General features: G+C 39.9%; 1 protein-coding gene across 3 annotated transcripts in view; it reads right to left on the minus strand.

The window, feature by feature from the left end:
• Nucleotides 1-14841, minus strand: part of fstl5 (follistatin-like 5) — a 163176-nt gene that overhangs the window by 68397 nt on the left and 79938 nt on the right. For all 3 annotated transcript variants that reach the window (XM_058049613.1, XM_058049606.1, XM_058049621.1), the window contains one exon: nucleotides 4724-4920. In XM_058049613.1, coding sequence (XP_057905596.1) covers nucleotides 4724-4920 — 197 coding nt within the window. The remainder of the gene's footprint in view (nucleotides 1-4723; nucleotides 4921-14841) is intronic.

The raw sequence follows: 14841 nt of genomic DNA on the forward strand, positions 1-14841 counted from the left end.
TTTTTTACCTTGTGCGACTTATGTATGTTTTTTTCTACCTAATTATGCATTTTTTTTACCTTGTGCGACTTATGTATGTTTTTTTCTACCTAATTATGCATTTTTGGCCTTGTGCGACTTATACTCCAGTGCGACTTATGTATGTTTTTTTCTACCTAATTATGCATTTTTGACCTTGTGCGACTTATAGTCCGGTGCGACTTATGTATGTTTTTTTTTCTACCTAATTATGCATTTTTGGCCTTGTGCGACTTATACTCCGGTGTGACTTATGTATGGTTTTTTTGTACCTAATTATGCAAATTTGGCCTTGTGCGACTTATGTATGTTTTTTTCTACCTAATTATGCATTTTTGGTCTTGTGCGACTTATACTCCGGAGCGACTTATATATGTTTTTTTTCTACCTAATTATGCATTTTTGGCCTTGTGCGACTTATACTCCGGAGCGACTTATAGGCCAGAAAATACGGTACTAAACTGAAAAAAAACAGATAGTAATAAATGTTCAGGAATGCATTTTTTAGTTACAACATTAGATTGCATTTAATGATGCCGGGAAATCCCATACAATTAACTAAAAACATGTTAATTAATCTTAAATGACGTGGTGTTTTTGAAGGCAACAGTTCATGTCTGATTCAAATAATCTGCTATTAGGAACCATCCATCCATCTTCTGTGCCGTGTAACCTCACTAGTGTCGTGGGGGGTATGCTGGAGCCTATCCCAGCTGACTCCAGGCGATAATTAAATAAAGCAGTATTAGGTAAATAGATTTTCAGACATGTGTACCATCTATTCATTTGATTTGCCCTATAATTTGTCATTAATCATGATTAATTAATTTGAAAACCGTGATTAATCTGCTTTAAAATGTGTAATCATTTGACAGCCCCAGTCTAGTGCTTTTACTGTAAGTGTACATGGTTTCTGGCGTATCCTGCCAGCAAATAACCCAGAAAGTGTAATTGTATGTGAAGACGCGGAGGTTGGATCACACGGCGCCTCAACAGATGTGCAATGAGCTTGTTAGCCCAAGTCTGCTTCCTTTGTGCTGAGAAAAAGGCAAACTCTTCTTCTTCCTCCCAGAGACTTTCAGTAATTGCTCTCAAAAAGGAAAAAAAAAAAAAAAAAAAAACGAAGCCATGAAGACTATCTCCCCTAAAGACGCTCATTACGTGATTTATCACACCCATGAAGACACCGTAGCAACTTTTCTGTTTTGTCACTTCATAGACAGCAAAACTTTCGTCAAACTTTTCAGGCTGATGTCACCTCACCTCATTTGCAGATTAATTTTCAAATCTATTTTTGGTCCAATTTCAGTCTCATAGTATTTGGACTTACAGTACATATCACATACAACAAACATTAAACATGAAAACAAATGTTAGCAACACTAGCATTGCTACAGCTAAAATGCTAACATTTTAACAGCAGCATCATGCTAGGTTATATGAGTCATTTAAGAAAAACATCAAGCTCCCACAAATGTAGTTCACTGACGGATAGTTGGCAAACTGTCATGCTGTATTTTAAGACGTGTAGCAAAGCCTGCTTTTTAATTGTGGTTTTGGACTCCTGGCAGATTATAGAATCTAAGACAACCATTTTTGCAATTGGTCCATAAAAACAGCATAAATAAAGTATCTTTGACTAGTGTTTGCTGCACAGCGGTCGTGTGGTTAGCGCACAGACCTCACAGCTAGGAGACCCGAGTTTGATTCCACCCTCGGCCATCTCTGTGTGGAGTTTGCATGTTCTCCCCGTGCATGCGTGGGTTTTCTCCGGGTACTCCGGTTTCCTCCCACATTCCAAAAACATGCTAGGTTAATTAGCGACTCCAAATTGTCCATAGGTATGAATGTGAGTGTGAATGGTTGTTTGTCTATATGTGCCCTGTGATTGGCTGGTCACCAGTCCAGGGTGTACGAAGACAGCTGGGATTGGCTCCAGCACACCTTGATTTATATTGTGCTGAGCATTCCTAGTGTATAGATGATCTTGTACTTGCGTTTTTGCAGTCAAAATCATAGATACAACAGAGCACTCCTGTCACATAGAGGATCTTTGACTAGCATTTTTCCTAAAGAAATACAAAGTGGGACAGGATGTCAGCAACACTAGCACAGCTATGTGAGCTAAAGTGCTAACATTACACATTTTAACAGCAAAATCATGCTAGGTTCATCAAAGAAAAAATGGATGAACTCTGGTATTTATTTTAAGTTGTGTAGTGAAGCCTGCTTTTCTTTTCTTTTCTTGCTTTTTTTTTTAAAAGCAGCACATTTTTGCAGGAAATTCTTAAAAACAGCAAACATGTTATACTATGTATGCTACAGTGCTAACAGCAACATCATGCTAGGTTAGCCTATTCACTGACAAAAAAAAAGCTCCCATTGTCTGTAGCTGACTGACTGGATAGTTTCAGGCTGCATTTTAAGATGTGTAGCGACGCCTGAAATGGCCAAGTGAGGAAGATGATAATTTTTCCCACGTTTGGTGCTCATCAACAGGCTCTAGGGACAGGAATTACTGTTAGCATATGATGAAAAAGTCACTTTTGCATAATGGGCGACCTTTAAGAGATACTCTTACTGCTAATAAGTGATGTCCTAGCACAGACACGACACACGAATCGCTTTTAATTTTCTTTTTGTAGCAAATTGAGATGAAAATGCAGCAAGCAGGCTCGTAAAGGGCACGTCCAAAGTCACATTCGGGAAACATGTCTCCCAAATCCTATCAAATAAAAAAAAAAAAACAACACAGCACATCCTCTTTTATTGACTTAGCGTTTGGCTCAGCAGGCGCTGATTCCTGTCAGGCTGACACAAGCAGGGTGTAAAATGTAAAAACATGTAAAAATATGTAAATATTATGAAAAGATGCCATTTTACTTGCACAGTTATTTGAGCGCTTTAAAGCAAAGCTGCAGTAGATGAAAATTGATTTCCAAAAAGAAAGAAGAGGGCCCTGACAAAGCGAAACAAAAGGCAAACCCCATGAGAAACGTCATGGTCTCCTCACCTACCAGGAGATGCACGACTTCAATGGCTGCTCCTTTCACCTGCGTGGCGGGAAGCAACGTTAAAAGGCCGCCGCCCCCGATGACAACCGGGATCTTTTGACCCCCGCCTATTGCTTTTCTAAAGATGTAACAGCAACAACCAGAGGGAAGGTTTAAGAGGCCTGAGATGGACTCAGCTCACGGCAAATTAAACTGTAATGATACTGTATATATTCATATCATATATTAACAATAATAGCAATAATAATAGCACTTGCTCACATCTCCAATAGTTATTTTTAGTAGAGATGTTCGATATTGGCTTTTTTTGCTGAAAACCGATGTTGTCCAACTCTCAATTTCCGATACCCGATTAAAGAATCTTTGACTAGTGTATGTTAGTTTTGGTTTTTATGACAAAAAAATTAGAGATGTCTGATAATTATTGGTTCCGATAATCATCTGCCCGATATCAGCAGGAAAATACAAAATCGGTTTCCTGACCTGGAAAAAAATCAGATACCGATATCAACCGATATCGCATTTTTATGCTGATATCGGGCAGATAATTATCAGTACCGATAATTTTTGTCATAAAAAACAAAACTAACACACCCTAGTCAAAGATCCTAATTATGGCAGGAGAACTAAGTTGTTTTTAACTCATTGATGATTTGGACTGGCACACAAAATATTGTGTTCTGGTGCAATCTAGACATGGCGTATACCAAAATAAAGGTTAAACTCTCATCTTTCATGAAGCTCCCCTTTCCTGTTCCTTAGTAATCAGCAGTAGAACATTGGTAAGTTTCAGCAAAATATAATTTCTCAACAAAAAAGGCGACATTCCTACAAAAAAGACACAAATTAATCCATATATATTGAAAGTCGAGTTGAAAAAAAAAAAGTCTAAAAACCGGCTGCACGGTGGTTGAGTGGTTAGAACACAGACCTCACAGCTAGGAGACCAGGGTTCAATCCCCCCCTCGGCCATATCTGTGTGCGTGCATGTGTGGGTTTTCATTCCAGGTTGAATGCTAGGTTAATTAGCGACTCCAAATTGTCCATAGGTATGAATGTGAGTGTGAATGGTTGTTTGTCTATATGTGCCCTGTGATTGGCTGGCGACCAGTCCAGGGTGTACCCCGCCTCTCGCCCGAAGACAGCTGGGATAGGCTCCAGCACCCCCCGCGAGGATAAGCGGTAGAAAATGAATGAATGAATGAACGTCTAAAAAAAAAAAGTCTTTGGTAGCGAATGAGTCAAGGACCTGTTGCAAAAAAAAACTAGTCAAAGATCCTCTATCAGACAAGACCTCTCCACTCTACTGTTTTTAAGGACTTACTGCAAAAATGCTAGTCAATAATCCTCCATATGACAGGAGTACTCTTCTGTTTTTAAAGCACCTACTGCACAAATGACTGTCAAAGATCCCCAAAAATGCTCATCAAAGATCCTTTATTAGTAAGATGTGTTCTGTTGTGTTTAAGGCTAAAAATGCACATTTCCGACAGTCACTTTTAGTCATAAAATCTAAAACAAATACATATTAGTCAAAGATCCTTTACATGGCTGGAGCACTGTGCCGTTTTTAGGGCCTGATTGCAAAACCGGACTGATTCCAAAACCGCTAATCCACTTGATAGAATCATTTGGATCCATTTGGTGTAAAGAGGAAATGGACTCAGACGTGAATGCAGTATCTGCTTTACCTGTGAAAGCTCTCCTGTCGAGATGTGCGCGTTCCCGTCTGCATCGAAGCCTTTGAACATTTTATCGACCAGTTGCTTCCTGACAGCCATGTTGTCCCTGTGGACCCCGTGAACCTTGGAACCCATGTATCTTTTGTCGTAGAGGTCCAGCATCTTGGCTTTGAGCCTTCGGTAGTCGCTCAGCCTGCAGTTGTCATCTGCAAAGAAGAAGAAAGCCGCAGATTTAGACGTTAAAGCCAAACATCTTATGAGCGTTGAAATGTCGAAGGAAGCATGGTTTATACAACTGCATGCAACGCTTGCAAACACTCATGGAGAATTGCATCATGGGAGAAAAAACCCCCAAAAAAAACACCAAATCGGTGCCGTGGTCTTTGAACGTCTCCACGGCACTGACTGGGAATCCTTCCCCCGCTGAGGTGGCTTTAATAGGACGTGGTGGACGAGAACATCACACAGGTGTCATTCCCACGGAAGACAGCGAGGTTTACGCCTTACAAGACACCTTCCCATGGATCCCAGCATAAGGCTGAGGTCAGGAGTCAAAGTGCTGCTATTGTTGGACACGGAGGTGACGTCTCCTCTGACAATGTTACTAACATCTGCTGTCACAACGTTCCATCAAGATGCTGTTGGCTCTTATCTCAGGAAGATCCAGCAGAGAAGCAATGAGTGGGTTTCTTTGTGTGCAGCTATTTGTTAGAAAGAAGAATAAATTATCCCTGCTGCACCACTTTTAGGCAGTCAAACGTCAGTTGCTAGGCAGATTTAGCAGCCAAAATATAAATATATATAAACCCAAAGGTCCCATATTATGCATAAGTGCATTTTTATGATGTCTTAACAATGGTAATGGTTTTATTTCATTTGAACATGCATCAGATTACAATTGAATGCATCCCATAATCAGTTCCCAGTTCCACATGTCCAAAAGGAGTAGGAAGAAGCAAAGCTTATTAAATCCTACCCCTCCATCTGGTACTTTTACAATCAGTAACTGTTACATTTGTTCACTTCCTGCTTTCCTAATATAGTTTAATTAAAAAAAAAAATTGTCACGTACCGAAAATGGTAATGGTTATTTTTCATTTGAACATGCATCAGATAACAATTGAATGCATCCCATAATCAGTTCCCAGTTCCACATGTCCAAAAGGAGTAGGAAGAAGCAAAGCTTATTAAATCCTACCCCTATTAAATCAGTAACTGTTACATTTGTTCACTTCCTGCTTTCCACAATACAGTTCACTTTTACAATCAGTAACTGTTACATTTGTTCACTTCCTGCTTTCCACAATACAGTTTACTTTTACAATCAGTAACTGTTACATTTGTTCACTTCCTGCTTTCCACAATACAGTTTACTTTTACAATCGGTAACTGTTACATTTGTTCACTTCCTGCTTTCCACAATACAGTTTACTTTTACAATCGGTAACTGTTACATTTGTTCACTTCCTGCTTTCCACAATACGGTTTACTTTTACAATCAGTAACTGTTACATTTGTTCACTTCCTGCTTTCCACAATACGGTTTACTTTTACAATCAATAACTGTTACATTTGTTCACTTCCTGCTTTCTATAATAGTTTTTTTTAAATAGTGTACCGCGTACTGAAGTACGAGGTGATATGACCATGCAATGACATTATGTGTACCATAGTAACATGTTGACAATGACAGCTGACGATTTTGAAAACAAAACTACATAGCAGGCTTCGCTACACATCTTCACATATGTACTGTACCATGGATTGGCATGACATGGCATATAAAATGAATGAATGACATACTTCATGTGACTTTTCAGTGCTGCTAATCAGAGAGGCGGCGGTCACGTGACCGATACCCGCCATGGCTGATTTGGTGGTAAAAGAGAGACGTTTTGATTGGATTGTGGTCGTGGGAGCGGCACGCTCGGCACATTACGCCACAGTTTTGACAAGCGTCAATGCCAGCCAGACAAGCCGGCTGCGTGCTCGCAAATGGCACAATGAATAAAAGATAAATGGCTGCCAGCAGACCCGCGGGACGTGAAGGTCAAAGCACGCCACACATACACACATACACACACATGCTGCGAAGTACAGTAGCTATAATCACATGACTTTTTGAACCTGCCAATACACACGTCGTTTTGTAGCAGGAAATGTGACTGTGATCTACGTTCTTATTGCGCATACAAATAGCTGCCATGTCTTGTTTGCTTGTACTGCGCAGTACCGCCACCTACAGCATGGGGGTGACACAGTACACAGTCATTTAAAAGAGTACTTAAGGAGGAAGTTGATTATGTCATATAGAGGATCTTTCATCCATTTTTTGCAGGTTCTTAAAAACAGCAAAGGGCTCCTGTCACAAAAAAGGTTCTTGATGAGGCTTTTGCAGTCGGTTCTAAAAAAACAGCACTTCTGTCTTATACAGCATCTTTGATGACCTTGACTTGTATATTTTTGCAGGTTCTTAAAAACAGCAAATCAACCAAAGTACAGTATTTGACAAGCGTTTTGCGCTAATATGTGCTTAAAAACAGCAAGATGATATTTGATGAGTGTTTTCGGGGTAAACCCTAAAAAACTGCAGAATGCTTCTGTCATGTAGAGGATATTTGACTGCATTTTTGCTGTATGTGCTTAAAAACAGTGGAGCACCCTTGTCATATGAATGATGTTTGACTAGCATTTTTGGTGTATGTGCTAAAAAACAGCAGACAACTGGGATAGGCTCCAGCAGTGAGGATAGAAAGCAGTTTCGAAAATGGATGGATGGAACACTCATTGTCATAGAGAGGATCTTTGACTCACTAGGAGCTCCTCTCATAAAGAATATATTTAAGTGTTTTTGTAGTAGATCCTCAAAAACGGCACACCACTCCTGTCATATAACAGATCTTTGATAATTATTTTGGAAGTATTTGCTTAAAAACAGCAGAGGACTCCTTTCATATAGAGGATCTATGATTCATATTTTTGCAGCAGGTCCTTAAAAACAGCAGGATGCTCCTGGCATATAGATGATCTTTGACTTGCATGTGGTCCTATGGCATACAGGATCACTGACTAGTGTTGTTGTAGTAGGTCCTTAAAAACAGCAGCGTGTTCCTGGCATATAGAGGATCTTTGACTTGATCTGGTCCTATGGCGTACAGGATCACTGACTAGGGTTTTTGTAGTAAGTCCTTAAAAACAGCAGTGTGCTACTGGCATATAGAGGATCTTTGACTTGCATGTGGTCCTATGGCATACAGGATCAATGACTAGTGATTTTTTAGTAGATCCTTAAAAACAGCAGAGTATACCTGTCATATAGGGGATCTTTGACAAGTGTTTTTTTGTGGTAGATCCTTAAAAACAGCAGAGCATGCCTGTCGTATAGGGGATCTTTGACAAGTGTTTTTTTTGTGGTAGATCCTTAAAAACAGCAGAGCATGCCTGTCATATAGGGGATCTTTGACAAGTGTTTTTTTATGTGGTAGATCCTTAAAAACAGCAGAGCATGCCTGTCGTATAGGGGATCTTTGACAAGTGTTTTTTGTGGGAGATCCTTAAAAACAGCAGAGCATGCCTGTCGTATAGGGGATCTTTGACAACTGTTTCTTTGTGGGAGATCCTTAAAAACAGCAGAGCATGCCTGTCGTATAGGGGATCTTTGACAACTGTTTCTTTGTGGGAGATCCTTAAAAACAGCAGAGCATGCCTGTCATATAGGGGATCTTTGGCAAGTGTTTTGTTTTTTGGTAGATCCTTAAAAACAGCAGAGCATGCCTGTCATATAGGGGATCTTTGACAAGTGTTTTTTTGTGGTAGATCCTTAAAAACAGCAGAGCATGCCTGTCGTATAGGGGATCTTTGACAAGTGTTTTTTTGTGGGAGATCCTTAAAAACAGCAGCACATGCCTGTCGTATAGGGGATCTTTGACAAGTGTTTTTTGTGGGAGATCCTTAAAAACAGCAGAGCATGCCTGTCATATAGGGAATCTTTGACAAGTGTTTTTTGTGGGAGATCCTTAAAAACAGCAGAGCATGCCTGTCATATAGGGGATCTTTGACAAGTGTTTTCTTTGTGGTAGATCCTTAAAAACAGCAGGGTGCTCCTGTCATATAGGGAATCTTTGACAAGTGTTTTTTTGTGGGAGATCCTTAAAAACAGCAGAGCACTCCTATCATGTGGAAGTTCTTTGACACAATTCCTAAAAACAGCATGGTACTCCTGTCAGATAGAGGATCTTTGACTAGCAATTTTGTCGTACAGTATGTGAGAATGGTCCAGTCATATCAAAGCTCTTTGATTAGCGCTCCTGTCATATAGAGGATCTTGGACAGATATTTATGTGGCGGATTGTTTAAAACATCTTTGCTTTGTGTGCTAATCATAAAAAAGTGATAGTGATGGGAAATGAGACAAATGCACGTATAGTATGTGAAGATATTCATGGGAGAAACAAAACAAGAATTTGGATGACGTTGATGTTGGAAAAGATAAGTTGAGCAGCGGAGCTTGAAATGAGAATGGTTGAATGTAAATATTAGGCTTTTTTAAAATATGTTTGTTGTTTTCACTTAAACCAAAATATAAAAACATACCATGTGACTTGAAGTAAAATCACTTCTCTCCATGTGATACATTCGTAGAATACTATACATAGATTGTGTATTTCCTAGCAGTGTCTGACACATCAGACACATCTTTTTAAATGCTTGGCTTTTCTCTATTCAACGTCGTGGTACGACTCCCAGCGGATCTCTTTAGTGTAATACAACATTATTCACAGAAGAAATAAAACCTTTTTGTGCTAGTCTGTTTTTTTATTGCGACACTCGTCAAAGTGCGCTCGCCTTGACTGCACGGTGACCTTGTCACTGACAAACGTCTTGCGTGTGCGTTCCACAGGGAATGTGCTCCGTTTTGGTCAGGAGAGCAGCAGTAGGCAGCTGTCTTGTCTTCATTATTACGACATGTTGCATTAGTCGAGCCGACGCTTGTTAATAATAATAATGCACAGCTTAACTTGAAGAATCATACAAATGAACATTTCTATTGTGGTTCAAACTCCCTGGTTCCTCATATGAAGACGTTACGGCATTAAAGTGCTGTTGTTCTACCATTTATTTGTGTACGTGTGCAACACCTCCACAAAGTTACAAAGAAATTGGTTGTGTAGTTTTTATGTAATCTGCTAACTAACTCCCATTGGTTTCCAATTTGTGTGAGCAAACCTCCTGGAGCGACGTATACCAAAATTGGTCAAAACATCGCTGCTGTGTGGCTTATGCTATTATTTTTCTGACAAATCCACCACATGATAATAAACCCCAAAGTTTGACCCCATAAGTCAAAGCGGTCAAATAATACACCCCTGTAGTGTTGCTTGTGCTATTAGTTTTCTGATGACTTTGACTCTGTTGTTAAACCCCAAAGTTTGACCTTGGAAGTCGGATTGTCTTAAAATGTCTTAAAGAGCTCAACAAAACAGCCACTGTAACTTTAGGGCACTGTAACACGCGGCCCGCGGGCCAAATGTGGCCCGCAGGACACTAGTTTGAGGCCCCCGCCTTGATATGAAAGTTTAATGTTAGTGCGGCCCGCGCAAGTTTGATATGGATGGTGTATGGTATCATGTACCCAGAAAAAATGATTACGTTTGATTAATGTTCATGTTAAAGGTTAAATAACTGTTAATAGTTATCCTCCCTATCCGTGTGGAAGTGGTAAGTTTTTGGCTATTTAAGTTTAAAGGAAATAACTTGAAGACTACCGTTTAGGTCGCTAGCTCTCTAGTTTGCAAGTTAGCATGTGTCTCAAGACCCTGCAAATTAAATTAAAATAAAAAATGAATCCATTCCAGACACCCATAAATATGAACAAAAATACATTTTATAGAGAATAATTTTACAAGCAGAAAACATCCTGGCAAGATGGAATCCAACTGTGTTTTTTACCCAACTTCTGTGCTTGCATTTTGACCACAACCCATAGGGGGTGCCAAAAAAATTTTGTTGTTAACTCGACTCCTGAAGCCGGCTCACCGCCGTCTTCAAAACTTGCATCCAAAAAAAAAAAAAAAAACGTTTTCTCAGCAGCACAAGCGTCCCGAGCTGTGCAGCCACTGCAGCATCCTGTCATCCATCACCGCAGCTCGTTGACAAGCAAGCTACCCCAATCGCAGGTCAACGATTGCAATCTTTAAGTGTGACCGAAGGTGTTGCCACCGCCGCAACACCTGGCCGAGCTGCAAACACGCCGGGGTGGGGTGGAGAGTTGGGGGGCGGGGGCTGAGATGGCGCATGACGGCTGCTACAAGATCGGCGGTGACTTGTACTCTTTAGTTTTGACTTCCACAAAGATCATATTTCAGCATAATAGCATAAAGCTGCCATGCTACCACTGATGACAATAAATGACTTTCCCTTTAAGACGTCTACATTGACTTTACATCGTGTTCTGAAGATGAAGCTAAATTGATCCATTCACAGCAGGAATGGAATACAAGAGGATGGTAGAGGATTTCTTGTTGATGACACTGAGCTTTCCCTCGGACTCGATATAGGACTTAAACAAAGACGAGGAACAAAGCACCGCTGTGCGTTTCTGTAGCAGAGATAACAACCAAGAGGAGAACATTCCTCAGATAAACTGCTGCAGAGTGGATGCCACCGCTTGATTTAAAAACTTAATAAGGTTTGTCGCCGGCTCGCTGGAAAGACAAGGGAGTTCAATTCTATGCGGCAGAAGCAAAAACATGCAAAGCGATTTAGTGACCATTTCCTGCACAACTAAATCAAATCAGTCTGAGTTCAAAGCCAAACTCCACAACTGTGTTTTTCTTTGGCTTTTTTAATGATGCCAAGTGGAAGGTGTGATGATGGCCATAGAACAGGAAATGGACAATTACAACTGTATTGTACCGATTCCTAATTTAAGGTAAGAAACAAGTCTGTCTGGCCTTACTGTATCATTCCCGAACAAAGCACTCAAAGTGTTGCTTGACTGACCGTAAAATAGCCCACCATGGGGCCAAAAAAAAATGTTTTAAGTCCCAGCAATTTTGTAAAGAAGGTAAAAAAAAACGTGATAGAAGCAACGGAATTTGAAGAAAAAAATTTAAATTAAAATTAAATTCGCCCAATTAAAATTAAATTCATTCATTCATTTTCTACCGCTTTTTCCTCACAAGGGTCGCGGGGGTGCTGGAGCCTATCCCAGCTGTCTTCGGGCGAGAGGCGGGGTACACCCTGGACTGGTGGCCAGCCAATCACAGGGCACATATAGACAAACAACCATTCACACTCACATTCATACCTATGGACAATTTGGAGTCGCTAATTAACCTAGCATGTTTTTGGAATGTGAAATGTGAAATTTTGAAATGGACAATTACAACTGTATTGTACCGATTCCTAATTTAAGGTAAGAAACAAGTCTGTCTGGCCTTACTGTATCATTCCCGAACAAAGCACCCAAAGTGTTGCTTGACTGACCGTAAAATAGCCCACCATGGGGCCAAAAAAAAATGTTTTAAGTCCCAGCAATTTTGTAAAGAAGGTAAAAAAAAAACACTGTTGGATTCCATCTTGCCAGGATGTTTTCTGCATGTAAAATTATTCTCGACAAAATGTATTTTTGTTCATATTTATGGGTGTCTGGAATGGATTCATTTTTTAATTTTAAAATTTTAAATTTATGGTAATGGTAACCATTACCATAAATTAAAATTTAAAAATAATTTTAATTATTAATTAATTAATAATTTAATTGAATTTTAATTGGGGGAATTAAATTTTTTTTGTAAGTTTTGTTTTAAGTTTTGTTTTTTTCAAACAAATTAATTACAAAAACTGAGGTGCCTCTGTACGGTCATCCCTCGCGCTTCAAATTCCGTTGCTTCTATCACATTTTTTCTCCATTAATTAAGCAGTTTCATGGTTAGCTACAGGCTATAAAATATTCACATTTAAGCAAATTGTACAATTTTTTTTACCTAAATTAAGGACTTTTAAACCAAAAAAATGGTTAATTGAACTAAATCCGTAGAAATAGTATGCTACACTGGTTGGTCACTAGGTGGCGGTAATGTTGCACCGATAAGACACTGACAGGAAATTAAAAAAAAAAAAGAACAACAAGGAACTCTCCCAAAATATATTAGTATATATTATGTCTTATTTATGTCTTATTTTCTGTTATTATGTCTACTATATTGGGTAATAGGAATGTAAAGTTGACTATGGGTTGCCATGTGTAGAGTGTTCTCATCATGTTAAAAACTGTATTTAGAAGGTTATAAGCAGTTTTTTTTTATACTCGGAAATTCACTTATCCCGGGTCGGGAAGAAATCAATAGCGATAAACAATGGATTACTGTACTATAAGAGTAGAGTGCAATTTAGCGTTTGCTAAAGACCATCAATGCCCCAGTTAAGACCTTCATACAATTACCCACCAAGACTCCTACAGTTGCCAGGTCTACATGAGAAAATATAGTCATCTTTCATTTTAGAACTTTTATTTCCACTCAGTCTCATATATTGAGAGATTGAGTGATGATGTTTTCCAAGTGCAAGCACAGTGCAGAGGTTATGTTTTTGACTGTATTTATGTATCAGTTTATGTTCAAAATAACTTGAAAAACTCCAAATGAATTTAGATGAAATTATCAGGACTTGTCGGATATGAGATATGAAAGAACTGTTTAAATTTCGGGGGGGGGGGGTGATCTGGATCACTGTCTGGATGCAGGAATTTTTTTTAATGATTCTTTTGCGCATATAACTACATAATAAATGGTCAGGTCGCTTGGGGAAAAATATGTCAAAAATATATAATTATTATTTTGGTATAAATCACAATATGGTCGGGGGCTATGACACTTCTCTACTTCGATTAGAAATGTACCTCTATCCTATTAACACCCCGTCGTCTGTAGGTGTGTCAGGTAAATTAACATCCTGTGATAATTGGGGATCATTGAAAATAATGGCTTCTTCTATCTGCCTCTCGGCATCATGCAGTGTCTTCTTGTAGGCCCGTTCTGAAGGTATGAAAGTAGATCATTGGAGTCAACACACTGATTGTCAACATGCCTCTTGAGACCTGCCTGTAATCCTCTCTGAGGTCAGCAGCAGGTAAAAAAACACACACATACACATATACACACACACACCACTGTGATCATCATCACCAAAATCATTCATCCATCCAGCCGGCCGCCCCCCGCTAGCTGGGACCCATAAAGCGATGTAATCCTGTAGATCTACTGCGCCACATGAGGCGTCTTCCCCAGCTTTTCATCGATCGGCCCTTAAAGCCGTCGGCTTGACAAAGAGGTGATGCTAACAGGAAGTGTCACTATTTCCGTTTTTTTTACTACCTTCACTGACGAAGTTTGGAGGGGTTTTTTTTGTGTTCTTCTACTGCAGGTTGTTGTTCTGGTACACCAGAGAGCATCTTTTCATTCTTAAACTCATTCATTCATTTTCTACTGCTTATCCTCATGAGGGTTGCAGGGGTGCTGGAGCCTATCCCAGCTGTCTTCGGGCGAGAGGCGGGGTACATCCTTCTTTTATAACCATCGTAGACATTTGGTAATGTACTCCTGTTTGTTTCTGTGTGTTTTTTTCTTTTTTCTTTTCTATCCCCTCCTGCTCCGGGAGCTCGGCAGCTCCAAAAGAACAAAGCATTCATTCATTCATTTTCTACCGCTTATCCTCACGAGGGTCACGGGGGGTGCTGGAGCCTATCCCAGCTGTCTTCGGGCGAGAGGCGGGCGGTGTACACCCTGGACTGGTGGCCAGCCAATCACAGGGCACATATAGACAAACAACCATTCACACTCACATTCATACCTATGGACAATTTGGAGTCGCTAATTAACCTAGCATGTTTTTGGAATGTGGGAGGAAACCGGAGTACCCGGAGAAAACCCACGCATGCACGGGGAGAACATGCAAACTCCACACAGAGATGGCCGAGGGTGGAATTGAACCCTGGTCTCCTAGCTGTGAGGTCTGTGCGCTAACCACTTGACCACCGTGCAGCCCGTATTAAACTTATATTGATCCATATTCTAAAATTCTGAGGTATAGCATTTGAGTGTTAAGTTGCTGTGTGATGATTTTGT

The sequence above is a fragment of the Doryrhamphus excisus genome, chromosome 2 (genome assembly GCF_030265055.1).
Source record: "Doryrhamphus excisus isolate RoL2022-K1 chromosome 2, RoL_Dexc_1.0, whole genome shotgun sequence".
NCBI classification, from domain to species: Eukaryota; Metazoa; Chordata; class Actinopteri; order Syngnathiformes; family Syngnathidae; genus Doryrhamphus; species Doryrhamphus excisus.